The 17,500-nt window shown below is 41.6% G+C and overlaps 2 protein-coding genes across 2 annotated transcripts; both read left to right on the top strand.

Moving 5' to 3' along the window:
- Positions 1-5,405: 5,405 nt before the first annotated feature.
- On the top strand, positions 5,406-10,620 carry si:ch211-63p21.8 (kelch-like protein 33). The gene is made up of 4 exons (XM_017715278.2): positions 5,406-6,196; positions 6,759-7,701; positions 8,043-8,213; positions 9,055-10,620. The coding sequence occupies exons 1-4, from the start codon at positions 5,425-5,427 to the stop codon at positions 9,572-9,574; spliced, it is 2,406 nt and encodes an 801-aa protein (XP_017570767.2). The 5' UTR covers positions 5,406-5,424; the 3' UTR covers positions 9,575-10,620.
- Positions 10,621-13,948: 3,328 nt separating this feature from the next.
- On the top strand, positions 13,949-16,620 carry cbln11 (cerebellin 11). Its single transcript, XM_017715260.1, has 3 exons — positions 13,949-14,213; positions 14,939-15,073; positions 15,998-16,620. The coding sequence occupies exons 1-3, from the start codon at positions 14,006-14,008 to the stop codon at positions 16,279-16,281; spliced, it is 627 nt and encodes a 208-aa protein (XP_017570749.1). The 5' UTR covers positions 13,949-14,005; the 3' UTR covers positions 16,282-16,620.
- Positions 16,621-17,500: the final 880 nt, after the last annotated feature.

Here is a 17,500-nt window from a genome sequence, read left to right as displayed (position 1 = left end):
GCGAGGAGGGTCAGGGTCCTCTCTGTGTGGAGTTCTCCCCGTGTCTGCGTGGGTTTCCTCCAGGTTCTCCGGAGGCCAATTGGCCAAATGGACATGCTACATTGCCCCTAGGTGTGATTGTGTCTGCCTGCCCTGTGATGGACAGGCGACCTGTCCAGGGTGTATCCTGACCGCCCCATGACCGCTGGGATAGGCTCCAGCACCCCCGTGACCCAGAAGGATAAGCGGCTTATAAAATGTGTCTGTGTGTGTGTGTGTGTGTGTGTGTGTGTGTGTGTGTGGCCTGTTGGCACACCTTTGCTGGACAAGCTTGTCGTTGCCCACGTTGCGACCTCATTATTATCATGTTATTGCCTGACTTGACCGTTAATAACTACTTCACATGCCGCTCAGAGTAAAGGTTACTACTGCTAAATAGGCTAGGATAGAGTTTTATCATCCCACAGGGGGAAATTTACATTCTTACAGCAGATAAAGAGCAGTACGTAGACAAAGATGTTCATCATACAGAATACATAGTGTAAGATATAACGTAGAAATAAATAAATAAATAAACAAGGCATCTGTTAGCAGAAAAATCTAAAAAATAAAAATAGAATTAAACTGTACAGTTTACACGCGCAGCTGTGTGGATACGGCACAGTTCTGAGCAGGTGATGACTGGATATCACACAGAAACTGTAGATTTTGCACTTGTACCATCTGTCAGCAGCAGGTCCTGCACGTTAATTAGAGGTAGGATAAGATGCAGGTCTATGTGGAGTGTTCGTGAAGGAGTGCACTATGATAGAGCGAGGTGTGAATCCACAGTGTGTTTGACAGAGAGTGTCTGAGTCTCTGCTTGGGGAGGTTCTGATCGTAGAGCCGAACGGCCGCGGGGAGAAATAGAGCTCGTGATTAAGGCTCGACTACTTACTGGTGTGGTTCATGAACGCTTAAGTGTAAAACATACAAACAAAGCCAAAGGACTGTTTCGTACAAGGCTGCACAGTGGAGGACAAATGGGTGAATCAGAAGGTTTATTAACGGATCATTAATGAGATTAACGCCAGTACCGGCCAGCTCTTAGGTCAGTTAGTTATTGGCAGTGTGACGAGCAGCTGTCAGTTCACAGCTAGTGAGTGAATGAGCTTTGAACTACAAACCAGGTTCAGATCCAGGACGAGCCCCCGGTTCTGTTGCGACCTGGCCTAGGGTCAGACTGTGAGAGAAGATGCGAGTGGGCTCTCTCCCTGGACCAAACACTGGACACCACTGACACCAGACACTTCTGGGCTTATTTTCTTCAGAAGATGGAGAGAGCCCACTTTCATTTTCTCTTACAGCCTGACCCTAGACCGGGTCACAACAGAATCGGGGGCTCGTCTGGGATCTGAACCAGGAACCGATCCGTGTCTTGTCCATTCCTGGTTTGTTCTCCACACCTCACACTTGAAATCGTATGCTCCTCCCTGTTGTCCCATAGTGTTGCCTGCGGGGTCGTAACAGTGTAATTAAAACCAACAGTGGTTAATGAATGACTTATTAACAATATAACAATTAAACGAATTCATTAATACTACGATAATATGCATTTTGCCCTTATTAATACAAACACGCCTGATCTGATATCTTTCTGGAGAAGACCAGTGTGACTGGACACAAGGGTCAGTTCTCCTTGCTTTGCCTGAATTGGGGTTGCTATGCTGCCACCTTCTGGTTTAAATCAATATCATCTGTACTCACAACTTTATTGCCTTGCTGATTCACGGCTGCTATGCATATTTTGTATTACCACCGGTCAGCGTCTGACCACAGAGTCACACTTGGCTGGATATTTTTGGGTAGTGGTCTACTGGCAACTAGTGATACTGATATGTGTAAAAACTCCAAACACACCACAGTGTTTGGTCCACTCAGTCCAGGACCACACGGTTCTTCCACACCAAACTGGCTCATCCACGTCTTTATGGACCTGCTTTGTGCACTGGTGCGCAGTCATGTTGGAGCAGGAAGGGGCCGTCTCCAAACTGTTCCCACAAAGTTGGGAGCGTGAAATTGTCCAAAATCTCTTGGTGCTGAAGCTTTGAGTTCCTTTCACTGGAACTAAGGTCTGTGATTGACTCTGCAGAAAGTCGGTGACCTCTGCGCACTATGCCCCTCAGCATCCGCTGACCGCTCTGTCATTTTACGTGGCCGACCACTTCGTGGCTGAGTTGCTGTCGTTCCCAATCGCTTCCACTTTGTTATAATCCCACTGACAGTGGACTGTGGAATATTTAGTAGTGAGGAAATTTCACGACTGGACTTGCTGCACAGGTGGCGTCCGATCACGGCACCACGCTGGAATTCACTGAGCTCCTGAGAGCGACCCATTCTTTCACTAATGTCTGTAGAAGCAGTCTGCAGGCCTAGGGGCTCGGCTTTATACACCTGTGGCCATGGAAGTGACTGGAACACCTGGATTCACTGATTTGGATGGGTGAATACTTTTGGAAATACGGTGTACAATGTACATTGGAAAAAATGGTTTGTAGGTTCAACCTAAAACAAGCAAATATGTACAGATAAACGACGCTTTCTGTTGCAAAAGCACAGCTAATTACACACCTGTTACGATCAGAAAAGGCAGCTGTTTACTCTGTTATTAATTAATCTGTAATTACGTGGGTTAAAAGTGAAGATCCATCTAACAGCGATTATAACACAAGTGCATTGATAATGTGTAACTACACAGTTATTAGAGGTAATATAATTTGTAACCCCAAAGTCTTATTACACACTTCTATAACCTTAGAATAACTAGGTTGGTTTACACTGAAATCTCTGTTACTGAATAACAAGCTTTAGTATGTAATAAACCTGGACTTGGGCGTTTGTTAATCACTTCGTAGTTGGTCTTTAACCCTAGTGGACTATGTTGTTAATATTATTAAGAACTGTTCAGCTGTTGATGGAAAACCAGCAGTTATTAGAAATAGAATTAGCCAAGACGAAACAGCAGAGCGATGATCTCGCAGATGAACATTTAGATCATTTAGTTGGACGCTGAAAACGTTGCATGGCGCATTAATAGTTCAAATCTCTTTCTCTTTAAAATGTATTTGTCATTTCGTACCAGACTGTGTGTTTCTCTGCTATCAATATCTTTTTTTGTGTAGCTTTTTAAAAGCTATTATTAAAAAATATAAAAATATTTAAAAATTAGTTTTTCTATTTTAACCACATTAATGATGTCCTTCAACCTGTACGGAAGTGAAGCAAAGCAGCAAAATGTCTATAGAAATGTCCCAGTGGCTGTTAATGACATTAAAACTGCAAATTTTGTCTAATAAGTGTTTTAATGAGCGTCTTCAAAATGTTTAGTCACACAACAATTGGCAGGTTTGGACGACAAAAGTTGAGAGAAAAACAGTATTTACAGATTTATCTTTAGATCTTTGTGTGTTACAGTGTTGAGAATGTACTCACTTAAATTGGTAAGCGTGATAAAATCAGTGTTAAGTCAATCAAATCATTCAGGCCTGATTTTTATTTATCCAGCCAGACGTTGGTGTTTATATGTCAAGGAAAAACAGGGTCCCAAAGAAAGTGTTGGGTCCCACTATTGGACATGACTGTGACGAGCAGAGTTAATGTACTGTAACAGTACGTTTCACCACTACTTACACTGTTGTTCTTTATGTGTACCTACAGTTTTTATAGGCTCAGTATAAACATGACTGCAACCCCAACAATGACCACAAGGGGGCGCCACAGTCAATTCTGGCAATCTCAAGCAAGTCCCAGCCAGACTGGCAGCTGGTTCAGAGCTACACACTTTAAAAAGTCGGTTCTACAGTAAAGAAAACGGTTCTCTGTAGGGCCACGAGCACTCAAATAACTCATTTGCATGTTTAAGGGGTTCTACACAGTGCCCGAGAACACAGTGCTGCATGTGGTTTTATATAGAACATTTCTATTTTATAAAGAATATAGAAAGGGTTCTATGTAGCACCATGCTATGAACTTGGCATCATAACAATAGGAGAACCCTTTTCGGTGCTACTCTTTTCTAAAAAGTTCTCTATAGAACCACACATGCATCTCATTTTCCATCAATCTGAAGGACAAATTTACGATGCTGAGTGCTCACAATCTGTGTTCTTGGTTCTGTTTAGAGCCAATTTCTTTACCAAAGAACCCATTAAGAACCATATTTAAGAGTTTGTGCAATAAATATATATTATTTCATTTAAACAGTAGAGTTTTTAAAAAGATGGTTCTTCAAGGTTCTTTGGTAAAGGAAATGGCGCTGTTTAGAACCGTTAGTTCTATAAAGAACCATTGCATACTCAAATGGCTCTTTTCATGGTGAAATGGTTCTTCAGATTAATGGAGACTTTGTAGTACAATGGAACCTTTTTGAAGATGGTCCTATGAGTGTTCTGCAATCATTAGCTTGTATTTTGGTGCTGCATGGGAACCTTTTTCAAAAGTGTTCTATAGAGAAACATCAACACATCCTCCATGAATCTGAAGAGCCCCTTTGGCATGCAGAAACACTTTATTCATGCAAAGGGTTCTTTGAGTGTTCATGGTTCTATTTAGAACCATTTTCTTTACTAAAGAACCCTTTAGGAGCCATTTTTAAAAAGTGTAGGCAATATATATTTTTTTTCATTTGATTAAGACAGGCTTTAAAAGATGGTTCTTCAAGGCTTCTTTCTTCAGAACCATAAATTCTATATAGACAATGCGCGCTTGGAGCATGGAGAATTTGTTTTATAATGGAACCTTTTTGATAATGGTTCTTTGTATAATGGAACCTTTTTGATCATGTAAACTTCAAAATGACTCCACCCAATTTAGGAAGACTAGAAAATCTAGACTGAAAGTTAAACCAGGACCTGGTCAGGGCCCGCCGGTCAGGGCCCGTCGGTCAGGGCCCGCCGGTCAGGGCCTGTCGGTCAGGGCCTGCCGGTCAGGTCCCGTCGGTCAGGGCCTGCCAGTCAGGGCCCGCTGGTGGGCCCAAAGTTTTATTACATACTTCTATAGCTTAACAAATGCTCAGCCAGTTTGCCCTGAAACCCCAGTAGTTACTGCATAATAAGCCTTAGTATGTAATAAACCTGTGATTTTGAGGGGTTAAGACAAGTGAAGGCTCAGTCTCAAAGGGGGCCTGGTTTGTTTGGGTCTTAGTCTTAATTCTTGACCCCTTCAACTCGGTCTCAGATTCTTGATATAGCTCTGGCCTTGTCAACTGTCTTGCCAAAGCTGCAAAGACCACAGGTCAACAGACATTCAATCTACTAACCCACAACCTAAAATTAGAACGCTGTTTACTTCAGGAGTTTCTCGAGGCGGCACGTGAGCGCTCGAGGGTCCAAGAGAAAATAGAGGGTCCAAGTTAGGAGCAGCTGAATTTAAATACTGTTCCTCTTTGTGCAGAGACTGTCAACAGCCATGGAGTTCACAAGGCGATACCTGCCCATGGAATGGGAGGAGAGGTGGAGAAGAGAGAAAGAGAAAAGAAAGAAGGTGATAGAGGAAGGAGGGGAGAGGTTTGAGCAGGAGAACAGGAGGTTGAAGTGGATCAAGGCTTACAATGACAGCAGAATGGGGATGAAAGAAAAGGAGGAGATGGAGAACATGAGGAACGGGAGAAGGAAAGAAGACCAAGAGGCATTTGGGCGGAATGAGCAACAGGAGACACAGACGTACAACAGAGATGCGTACCCAACTGAGGTCTTCCGAGCCCTGGAGGAACTGAGGCAGTGGTCCGTCCTCACTGACCTGACCTTGGTTCTTGAGAAAGGGCTCAGCTTCCAGTCTCACTCTCTGGTTCTGGCTGCCGTGAGCACCGTCATCCAGAAGATGCTCCAAGAAAGGACTGAAGAGAAGATGTGTCTACGTTTGGGTCCAGAGGTGTCTGGGTTGGGACTGTCTGCGGTGCTGGAGTTTGCCTACACTGGAAACCTCACTGGTCTGGACAGGGAATCTTTGGCTCAGATTCAGAAGGCCGCTCTCTATCTGGGGGTCCCCAGGGTTCTGGAGCTCTGCAAGGAAGAGGAAGACAGGAAGAAGAGAGAGAGTGATGGAAGCAAGAAGGTGGAAGAGATGAAGAAGATCTCTGCTGAAGAACAGATGGAGGCCAGTCTTCGGTCCATCAGACAGCTGTGGGCGGAGGGAGTTGGCTGTGATGTGGAGCTGGAGGCTGAAGGAATAGTGTACCATGGTAAGGAGATATAAAATGCCACAAAAAAATAAAGGAATTCCACCAATTTTGCAACCAATTTTCCGCCAATGACATAATTAAATAGCTAATTCATTAACAAAAGCAGTCAGTGGTAAGTGGTATGAAATGCTTCATTCTAGAGAATCAGAATTGCTCACAGTGGTGGTGATCAGAACCATACATCCAGCTCTAAAAGCTCCCTCATAGAAAGTTACTACATGAAATGGTAGTTCATAAAGTGCACTGGCTGTTTTCTGAGACACTGTTTTGGGTTACAAATTTGGCCAAAAACATATATTTTATTATCTGTTTACAGCAAAGAGGTACATATAGAAGTTGACTTCTACCATCATCTTTATCACATACAAAAACTCAGAAGACACGTGAAGGTTCGCTGGAGGTTCTGGATAGTAAATACAATCTCTATATTTGTATTGTAGTCATGGTGACCACAACACAATCACCACCACTGTAAAGAAAAGATATTTAAAATAATCAGTGTAGCTATACAGGAACTCATGAAAGGGTTCTTCAGATTAATGGATTTCCTGTCCACTTTCAGTGCATAAGGTTCTTCTGGCTGCGAGCAGCGACTACTTCCGTGCCATGTTCAGCAGTGGCATGAGGGAGAGCCAGCAGGCCACAGTGTCCCTGCTTTTGATAGGGGCTCATGAGCTGGAAGCCCTTCTTCACTGTAGCTACAGAGGGGATCTGGCTCTTGACTGGGACTGCGTCTTTGAGCTCACTTGCAGCGCCCTTCAGTTCCAGTTCCAACCTGCGCTCTCACTCTGCCTTGGCTTCCTGGAGCAGCACATCGATGTCCACAGCTGCCTGGACATAGTTGCCTTTGCTGAAGCTTACATGATGAGTGACTTGCTCGAGAAAGCCGAAGACTTTGTCCTTGTGCACTTCCAGGAGGTCGCGGCCACTCCTAAGTTCCAGGACCTGCCAGCCGAGAAGCTGCTGGACTTCCTAAGACAGGACGGCTTGTGCGCTCCATCTGAGCTAGCAGTCTTCAGGGCGGTGGTGACGTGGATCGAGGCCGAGCCAGACGAGAGGTTGCCTCGAGCCAGTGACCTGATGGCAGGAGTGCGCTTCCCGCTTATGACCTTCCGTGAGTTCCGTGAGGTCAGAGCCATCAACCTGCAGATGGAATGCAATAGCGACAGTAATGTAGAGCTGTACGAGTCGGCACTGACGGAGTTTGGATTCGGAGGGTCCTGTACCAAGGTGCAGGATCGTGTACGCCACCCCAAAGATGCCCTCATTCTCATTGGCGGCGACCAGCTAGATAATGGCCTGAGGCTCCCAAGCAGACAGCTGTGGTTCGCTAACTCCATGCGCAGTGGTGTAGGGCTGGTGAAGGAGATGGAGTGGAGGGTTCTGGGGGAAATGCCAGAGCAAGCCAGGTTCAGGCATGGAGTGGGCGTCCTTGATGGAAAGCTCTACGTAGCGGGAGGCTGCCACTACTATGCCAAGGCGGACACAATGAAATCTGCTTACAGGTGCATAGTTACAACTTTTTATTGTCATATAAAACTCTTTTATGAACTCTAGCAGTGCCTGTGGTCACCTTAAAGAGACCTGCATAAATGCTTCATTAATCTAGTTCCCATCTCCACTGTGAGCAGACTAGAAAGGAGAATTTTTGCACTCACCACATACAGTAGTATACAGTGTGCACCTGACAGTTTTAGGGGCTCACCACATGCTTTGTGCAAGCAGCCACTAGTCTCCAAGTTTGACTTTGCTCCTTAAAGTCACTTTCAAAGACTTTCTGTTGAATTGCATTCAATTTAATTCAACTTGTGTCCATCTTGGCATCATTCACATATTTTTGACACAGATATGATCCTTTCAAAAACTCTTGGGAGAGACTGCCAGACATGCAGGAGAGAAGGAGTAACTTCATGATGGTGGTGAGAGGAGACAGCCTGTACGCCATTGGAGGAGACCAAGAAATCAACACCAATCTGGACAGTGTGGAAAAGTACTCACCAGACAAAGGCACCTGGAGGTAAGGGACGAGCTTTCAGTTTTCTATTATCCATCCATCCATCCATCCATCCATCCATCCATCGTTTTCTATTATAAACCTCTTAAACCACCGTGGCCACATTGATTCTCTCTGTTTTTGGACAATGACCAGCCATAATTTGACTTATATCAAGACTAACTGTTGGTTATGTCACATGACTACTTTAGTCCAGACACTTGCAGTCTATTGTCGTCATTTTTGGCCAACCCAGCATAGTGTCTTAGTAAGATCTCGGGCCACCAGAGCAGCTTCAGTGCACCTCAGCATAGATGCTACACCACTCTTCTTGAATGGTGTTTTAATGATAGTGGGAATCTCAACAATGTTTAGCTGGGTTAAGATCGGGTAAATGCAAAAGTCGTAGCTTATGATTTACATCTTTTTTCTGCTCCATTCATTGAACCCATGTGTCCTCTAAATGGGGGCATTCTGGAAGAGACCAGTCCCATCGAGAGAAGGACAAACATAACCAGTCAGAATCATTTCCTTTCAGTTTACAGTGACTGTGGACACAAGTGGACCCAGACCATGCCAGCAAAATGCCCCTACAGCTTAACACCATCAAAAATGTGTTTTCAGCTCTGACTTTCCACCAATTCAGTAGAATGATCCAAGTCTGCATATAGTAATAATGTTCTGTCAGTTTCTTGCCTCTCAGTCTTATGTGTAAAATGCATTATATGGTTTTAGTTTATTTGATTTATGATCATAAAAGGCTGCATAGGTCAATTTCCTAATCGTTACCTACTAGCTTTTATTCATCATTAGTATTTTTGGAGACAGAATATTTCTTGATCGATATCTGGCTGCTGCGTTTTAGCTTCATGCACCCGCTGGATCAGCCCCTGAGTGGCCACGCAGCTGTCGTCTGGGACGGCGAGATTTTCGTCTCGGGAGGTTTTAACTGCAAGTACCAGTGCCTGGTCTCCATGTTGCTCTACCACCCAGAACAAGGCACCACTTACCTGGCTGACATGGCCCACGACCGGGCCCTGCACTGCATGGAGACCCTGGCCAACCGCTTCTACGTAGCTGGAGGGGTGTGCAACCTGCGGAACTTCTACACTGACCAGTTGTTCTGTGAAAGCTACGATCCTGTAACTGACTCCTGGACCGTGTTCACTCCTCTGCCCCTCTCCCACGTGGGAGCAGCCTCTGCTGTCCTGGAGGAGAAGGTGTACATTCTGGGTGGTTACTGCCAGGAAGATTACAGCGAGGCCAGGCTGGTGCATCGCTTTGACCCCATCACTCAACGATGGGAGAACATGGGCAAGCTGGCAGGCCCTGTCACAGATATACGGGCCTGCTTGCTCCACTTGCCTGCATGTCTGAGAAAGTGAGAGGGACAGAAAGCTCTGTTGAAAATGCTATTAAGGTAACACTTAACTTAAGATAATTTTTGGTACAACAGCAGGTGAGAGTAGCTGAAAGTTACAAGAAGTTCTTAAGGAGACTTTTCCAGTTTTTTGCATATTTCAGTTGTTGCAATTTGATGTCAAATAGTTTACTGTACTCTGATTCCTTTACAGTGGTGGTGATAGGAACCAGGGGTTGCCATGACGACAACACAGATATAGACATTTTTATTAACTATCCAGAACCACCAGTGAGTTTATATGTAATGTTGATGGTGGTAAAATAGTGGAAAATCCATAAAAATCAAGTTTTGTTTGCCTTATAACACCCTGTGTGTATCCCTCTGCCATGAATGGATTAAAAAAAAAACATTTCATGTCAAAAGTTTCTCAAAACTGTCATAAAACAGTGCCTCAGACGTCAAGCAGAACCATTTAATGTAATAACTTTCTGTGAAGGAGACTGTAGAGCTTCGAAACTACTGACATCCAGTTCCTGTCACTGCCACTGTGAAGAAGATCTCTAGAACCAAGCCTTTCACAGTCACTCTGAATGACTAACATATTCACTATTTCATTATGCAGATGCGTTATATTGATATTTATTATTACTGTAGTTCACATATACATGTGTGCTAAGTAGTATAGTGTACACTTACAAGTGATGTAAACTGATGTTTCAAAATATCAAAGGAAAGCATTTAGCCATATTTGTAGGTCCAGTGTGATGCATGTATACTTGTTATTTTAGGGAAAATTCTAATTAATGTCAGTATGTATATATATATATATATATATATATATATATAGTATGGTATAGGCTCATAAATTGATTTTTATTGCATTGTCATTGTAAACTTAGTTAAAAGGGATGTTACAGTACACAGTACACTATGAAATTGTATCACTCTAGGTGTGGCTCACAATTCAGTACTATAATATTGTAATACTACAATAATCAATAATTAATTATTACCTGACCCTTATTAATCCCACAATGGGGAAATTTCACCTCCGCCATCTAATACCACATACGCACTAGTGAACACACACACTAGGGGGCAGTGAGCACACTTGCCCGGAGCGGTGGGCAGCCCAATCCGCAGCGCTCAGGGAGCAGTTGGGGGTTAGGTGTCTTGCTCAAAGGCACCTCAGTCACATACTGTCGGCTCTGGGGCTCAAACCAGCGACCTTCCAGTCACAAGGCTGGTTCCCTAGCCTAATGGCTATTAACTTTACAGGAGAGGGCAAAACATGCTCATTTTTAATTTAATGTCATTTTTTAATTTAATATTAATTTTAAAATGTTATTTTTAAAATATATTTTTCCAAGTAATTTTAGAGCATCGCTGCTGGTCCATTATATCCATTCATTATGAAATTTTCACACGATGTATAGACAGCCAGCACTTTCAAATGATGCAGAAAACTAAAAATCCACAGTAAAGAAGATGCATGTTTTTCTTTGGACAGTGATGAAATCACCAACTGACTGGAGAAAACAAAGTAGTGCTTACACTACATGAGCTGTAATGATTTATTGTAGCTGCACTATGTAAGAGGACTTAATTAATTAATGCTCAGAAAGACGGTCTGGCTCAATGTTTAGGTTCCACCTGCAACATCAACATTATACTGATGGAGGTATGATGACAATAGTGGATAGTTCTGTCATGTCCTCAGAAGACACAGCCTTCGCCACGCTTAGACCAAGTTTAGAGCTCTCTTTGAATTCTCATTCCATCCGTAGATTCATCCCCTCAGGAAAATGTTCTCCCACATGTTTTGCGCAATTTCCACCAGAGAGGTCTCCAAATCCCTAAAACGTACATATTGCAGCTTCAAACAAGTGCGTCCGCAATGAGGGTGCTCCATCCCTCTTGAAGGGAATAAAAATGAAAAATGTGATTCCTCTTTACCTCAAGTACATCGGGTAGGGGTAAAAACAGAAAACAGCTGGTGCTGTATTTGTTCAACTGAGATGATATTTCATGTTTTTGTTTCTCGTATAACAACACGTTTGATTTAGTTTGCTTTGTCTTATGAGCTTTTGTTAAATGTTTCTATGCTGCTAAGAAACCTGTCTGAATAAGTCAGGCTAAACTCCATTTTACAGTTGTTTGTGTTGTACTTTTATGATGTTGAACGGTGATTTAATAAAATGGAAACATTAATATGCCATAATTAAAAAGACCTATTATAATACCACCAGAAAGTCTATGAGAATGTTAAAGTAAATTCAGACAGTTGCCACAGTTTACTACATTATATTACTAATGCCATAATACAGGTATTACAGATTATTGCAGGGCAGTGATAGAGAATATCATCAGCAGTGTATCAAATTATTCAACAATACCTCTCTTATGTGAAACAAATTTAAGTGCATCCATGTAAATTTGAGTTAAGTTTCATTTTGCTTCCAAAAGTCTAAGAATGCCAGGTTATATAACCATCCAAGCAGATATGTTGATTAAGGAAACTGTCGAAAACAAGTTTTAGTTCTGTAAAATTCTGAATAAAACGCTTTGACATGATTTCATGTTTGAAAACTTTAAAATAAAAATCTATAAAAATAACATGGGCAACATTAAAAGTACTCAACTCGTTGAAATACTTTTGTCCGCAAGCTCTTACTTTAAAAAATGTCAGGGGTCACAACCTGAAAACATTTTAATATGTTTTTACAAAAGAGGAGCCAGGGCGTTTTCATGGTACAGTGCCAAGGTCAGAAGCCCTGGCACAGATTTGGCGAAAATAAAAAAGTGATGTTTAAGTTGGGGTTAGAACGGTTCAGTTGACCATGTCAGGTGGTCTGACCTCAGGAGAACCATTAAAATGTGTTATAAAAAGGAATATAGTAATGTTTATTTATTTGAAAAAACATAAGTATACATACAAGTTCCAAGGTTTCTGCGGGTGTCCTAGGTAGATATTTGAAATTAGTCTGAAAAGTCAGGTGGCACAACAGTAAGTTAGACTGTGAAACCAGACCAGCACAGTTTAAAAACAGAAGTAGGCAATTAAAAGCTTTGATAAGAGTGAGACTGTTTAAGGTATATATGCCAGTATAAAAATACACATCATGTCCCTTTTAATAATATTTTTCACAATTGTAAATTTTAAAAAACATATTTGTCATTGACCCTTATACATCCTTCTAATTCAATCTAACTGTACTGTTCCAGGTGTCTTTATTATGAAAGTATAATTATGCCTAATGATTACACAAAGTTATTCTTGGAAATCAGACACAAATTTCCTGTCATATACTTAAGAAATGTGACTTAAATGTGGGGATTAATGTACACTTTGTATATTTAAATTCAAAATGATAATTAAGTTATTCAATTTTCAGTAGATATTAAGTGAAAAAATGTTCAAAAAGCTACAAAGAAAATAGGCCTCCTGGCCCCCACTTGGAAGACCTGACAGACGCCAAAACTGCCCCCATCAGATAAGCAGCACTGAAAGCTTTGATCTCTGAGAGAGAGGAGAAGATCAAGCTGCTTCAGATCTGAAAACATCCACAGGTGTTTCTGTCCATCCTTCCACTGTGAGAAGACCACTCAGCGCTGTGGGTCTGAAAGGATGTGTAGCTGATCAGAAAGAACCTCACTGAGAAAAGGAGACGGACACATCAAACAAAGAAGCTGGACAATGGACTGACCGCCCCAGAGTCCAGACCTCAACACCACAGAGTGGGTTTGGGATTATTTGGATTGTAAGAAAATTTTAACGCTTCTTGTGGAGTCCCACAAGTTTCAGCTTTAGGGCCTTTGACTTTCTGTTTGCATATGTTCTCCCTAGATGATGTCACTAGGAAATATATAAATTTTCGCAACTGTGCTCTGAAATTCAAGGCAGGCTTCATTTCTAGGATTGTATCATAGAAAGCTTGAAATATTGATATTTGGGAGTAAAATTCAGCAAAAGTGTCTTTCCAAACTTTCCAAAAAGAGATAGCAGCTCTTTTTAGTGGGGTTTACTTGAGAAAACGATATATCCTCTACAATCCGTGCATGAAACCTAACAAAAATCACAAATCACCCCTGTTTTGAAAAAGCTGCATGGGCTGACTTTGTCTTTTGAGATAGATTGTAAAATTCTGACACTAGAACTCTCTAAGCTTTTAAAAATGAAGCACCTTCAAACTATTTAGAGATACAGGATCATTTCCAGTTAGCAAATATCTGGGTTATCATCCAAACTTGTGAAATCCTGGGAAGTTTTTATCTCTTTTTCCACTTATGCTGACACAGTTGCTGAACTCTAAGCAAAATGGCTAACAATCATTAACCAACAGTAAATACTACAAATACTGAGACACACAAACACCACTGTCAGACTTCGCTCAGACTGTGCGACCACTGGCTTCTAGTTGCTGTGAGGGAAGCGACGACTATATCGGTAATAATGCAGCTGATTCAGATCTTCCTGTTCACACTGCTGTGTGTTTGCGAAGGTGAGGACGTGGATTTCATGAAGCCAACAATGAATGTCTACACTGAGATCCTGAAGCTCCAGGCTGTGGTTGAAGGACTGACCGAACAGCTCAATGCTGTGAAGAGTGAGCTGACCGAGCAGAAGAGTTTGGTGCACAATCTGAAGCAGCAGATCGTTGGTAAGTGCCGAAGGTTTTATGAGATGTAATTATGTAAAGGTCTTTACCAATTTAAATGTTCTTTCTAGAACCTGTACAAGGGTCCACTTTTTGTCTTGGCAGGCCAAAGTGCAAGGTTAATGCGCATATATAAGTGTATATATATAAATAAATGGGTAGGTATATATTTTTCAAACATTACATTTTTGTCTAAAATGAAAAATAAAAGTTCAGAAAAAAAAACTGGTAAATTCATACAAAGTATAAAAGTAATTAAACTAATTGGGCCAATTAAAAAAATTCTTATGGACAAAGTTTGGCCTGCAGGCCACACAGTAGGCAGATCTGCTGTAAGCTGTGTAAAGGTTCTTCACACTTGGTTCTGTAAAGCAGAGAAACCTTAGACTAAGACCTCTCTTGTAGACAATGCCACCGCAGGATTTACCTGACAGTTACTTAACAGGCTTTTTTGAAGGGCCGTCTACTCAATTGGGGAAAAAATGATAATACTAAAAATGCGTGACCTGATTTTTTACCAAAGTTGTACCTGAAAACGATTATATGTTTAGCCATGATTTCACCATTTCAGACCACACATGGGTTAACAGTGGCGATGTTAAAGCGCTCTTTATTAAAGCATTCTTTAAGCTTTTATTTTCTGGCAGAAGTCAGCCTTTGTATCTCTGTGAGAGATCACATTAAACTAAGGATGCTTCCTAATACTCTGCTACTGCTTCTACTTCCAGAGAGTCCTAAAGTGGCCTTCACAGCTTCCATGACCTCCACAGTGAACTCACACCGGGGGCCATTCTCCTCTGAGACGAACCTGATATTTGATAAAGTTCTCACCAACATTGGAGACGCATACAGCGGAACAACAGGTCTCCACACAATGCTTAAGCACTGCGGTGCAACCTGAAGCATATTTGTTTCCTATGTTTTGGATAGTTATTGCATGAAGTGTTAGGTTAGCACAAGGTTTGAAGAGTCAGAGAATTTCTTACACTCCACAAATGTCATCAGTGGCCTAATGATTATAAGGCTTAACAAGCTAATTAGGCTCTGAGACTTTAGAGACTTTAAAAGACTTTAACATTTTAAAGCCTGGCCACATTTTCACGCTGTTACTTTTGTTTTTGCTTGTTTTTATATTTAATGCAAACAAATATGAAGTAAATGTAAAATCTATCTGTCTCTCTGTCTGTCTATCAATCCTATCTTTCTGTCTGTCTGTCTGTCTGTCTATCAATCTGTCTGTCTGTCTGTCTGTCTGTCTATCAATCCTATCTATCTGTCTGTCTGTCTATCAATCCTATCTTTCTGTCTGTCTGTCTATCTATCAATCCTTCTATCCTTCTGTCTGTCTGTCTATCTATCTATCTATCTATCTATCTATCTATCTATCTATCTATCTATCTATCTATCTATCTCTCTATCTATCTGTCTGTCTGTCTGTCTGTCTGTCTGTCTGTCTATCAATCCTATCTATCTGTCTGTCTGTCTATCAATCCTATCTTTCTGTCTGTCTGTCTATCAATCCTTCTATCCTTCTGTCTGTCTGTCTATCTATCTATCTATCTATCTATCTATCTATCTATCTATCTGTCTGTCTGTCTGTCTGTCTGTCTATTTGTCTGTCTGTCTATATGTCTATCTATCTATGTGATATGTAAGTAGCATTAAGGACATGTTAGAACGTGATTGGTCTCCAGTTAAAGCAGGTAAAATGTTAAAGCCACCGCTTTGTTCTTCTAGGACTGTAGTGTGTAGATCCTTCTGATTCGGTCTACCTGTTCCTGTTCCAGGTATCTTCACAGCTCCTGTTAACGGAGTGTACTACTTCAGGTACTCCGGAAATGCTTTTACCTCCCACGACATGGGTCTGAGCATCTTTAAAGGCAGTTCCCGATTTGTATCGTCATATGAGTACAATTCAGGGGAGCAAAACGATAATGCGTCCAACGGAGCGGTCATGCAACTGGAAGCTGGAGAACAGGTGCACATGCGGCTCTGGATTCGCTCCTGGGTCTTTGTGGATTACCGTTACAACTATTCCACCTTCACTGGGTTTCTGCTTTATACCATTTAACGACAGCGTGAACAGCGTGTTTCTGTCTTACCCTTTTCTGTTTGTGGTCTGTTTGTGGCTTTCATGTGCTTGTAATTCATGTTTACCCGACCATCTTCCAAACTCTCTTAGTCCCTTAGTATTAAACAGCCTGTTTTTACTGTGTCTTTAAGACTGATGCATGCAAATGAGCTCTGTTCTGGTTGGCTGCCTTGTGTTGTCGCTCATTTGGGAAGCAGAACACACTGAACTATTGGACCTGTTGTCAGATCACGAGGTGAATGTATGTGACATCATGGCAGATCCAGTTTTGTGACATCACAAAAAACAATACATTCTAAATTTATGGCTTCAATACCACATGTAGGCTCTATAGATGGGGTTAACAGTAGGTTTTGAAACTTTCACAATACTACCATAATATTCTCTTTTCCATGATGTGGGCTGATTTTTATGTGGTGTATCCCTAAATAATGGTTCGATTAGCTACCAACAATGATGCCGTATAGCAGCTGTGGGTATAATATACCTGTTTTGGGGTTAATGCATCACCTCTGAAGGTCACAAGATGATTATATCAGTCCTGCATACATCTAAGAATCGATGTCATAAAGCTAAAAACGAGTTTTGTTCCAAAAGCATTTTGCAGAGAAAATGTCGGTAACACTATCTCTGAATTGTCACGATTGTAAAGCGTCTATAAACACGTTAATAACATGTCCTAATGCATTCATATGGCATTATAAACATGGTTATAAATGTTTATAATAATGAATTGAATGCTGAATAGCAATGTTTATTATATATTCTGAATTGTCAATATAATGCATTATAAATAGTAATGTGCCAAAGAAGTCAGCCCCTCCCCTGAACCCCCTCTGTCATAGAGAGCTGTCGTTGTAATTTGTTCCCTCACTGGTTCTAATGCCAAGCGCTAGAACCCTTCACTCTGTAACACTTCACTACAGTACAGTAATGCTGATTTCTGCTGGCGTTCTACTGGATATGCAGTGTTAAGTCAGTGCCAGGCTAACGGTGGTGCACATTAACGGTGGTGAACATTAACAGTGGTGCACATTAACAGTGGTGCACATTAACAGTGGTGAACATTAACAGTGGTGAACATTGACTTTCCCACATTGGGTGAAACTCTGATGTTGCTCTAGTTTAAACTCTGACATTTGAAGCCTGTAATGAGCTTATTGTGTTTTAGTGTTTCAGTAAATCCTTCAGTAAATTC

The sequence above is a fragment of the Pygocentrus nattereri genome, chromosome 22, assembly GCF_015220715.1.
Source record: "Pygocentrus nattereri isolate fPygNat1 chromosome 22, fPygNat1.pri, whole genome shotgun sequence".
In the NCBI taxonomy this organism is placed as follows: domain Eukaryota; kingdom Metazoa; phylum Chordata; class Actinopteri; order Characiformes; family Serrasalmidae; genus Pygocentrus; species Pygocentrus nattereri.
The sequence above is the reverse complement of the archived record's forward strand: the minus strand, read 5'-3'. Positions and strand labels throughout refer to the sequence as shown.

Coding starts and splice junctions, on each gene's coding strand:
- si:ch211-63p21.8 (XM_017715278.2), top strand. CDS start 5,425: ATGGAGTTCACAAGGCGATACCTGCCCATGGAATGGGAGGAGAGGTGG. Junction 7,702..8,042: donor ACAATGAAATCTGCTTACAG/GTGCATAGTTAC, acceptor TTTTTGACACAG/ATATGATCCTTTCAAAAACT. Junction 8,214..9,054: donor CCAGACAAAGGCACCTGGAG/GTAAGGGACGAG, acceptor GCTGCGTTTTAG/CTTCATGCACCCGCTGGATC.
- cbln11 (XM_017715260.1), top strand. CDS start 14,006: ATGCAGCTGATTCAGATCTTCCTGTTCACACTGCTGTGTGTTTGCGAA. Junction 14,214..14,938: donor TCTGAAGCAGCAGATCGTTG/GTAAGTGCCGAA, acceptor TTCTACTTCCAG/AGAGTCCTAAAGTGGCCTTC. Junction 15,074..15,997: donor CGCATACAGCGGAACAACAG/GTCTCCACACAA, acceptor TTCCTGTTCCAG/GTATCTTCACAGCTCCTGTT.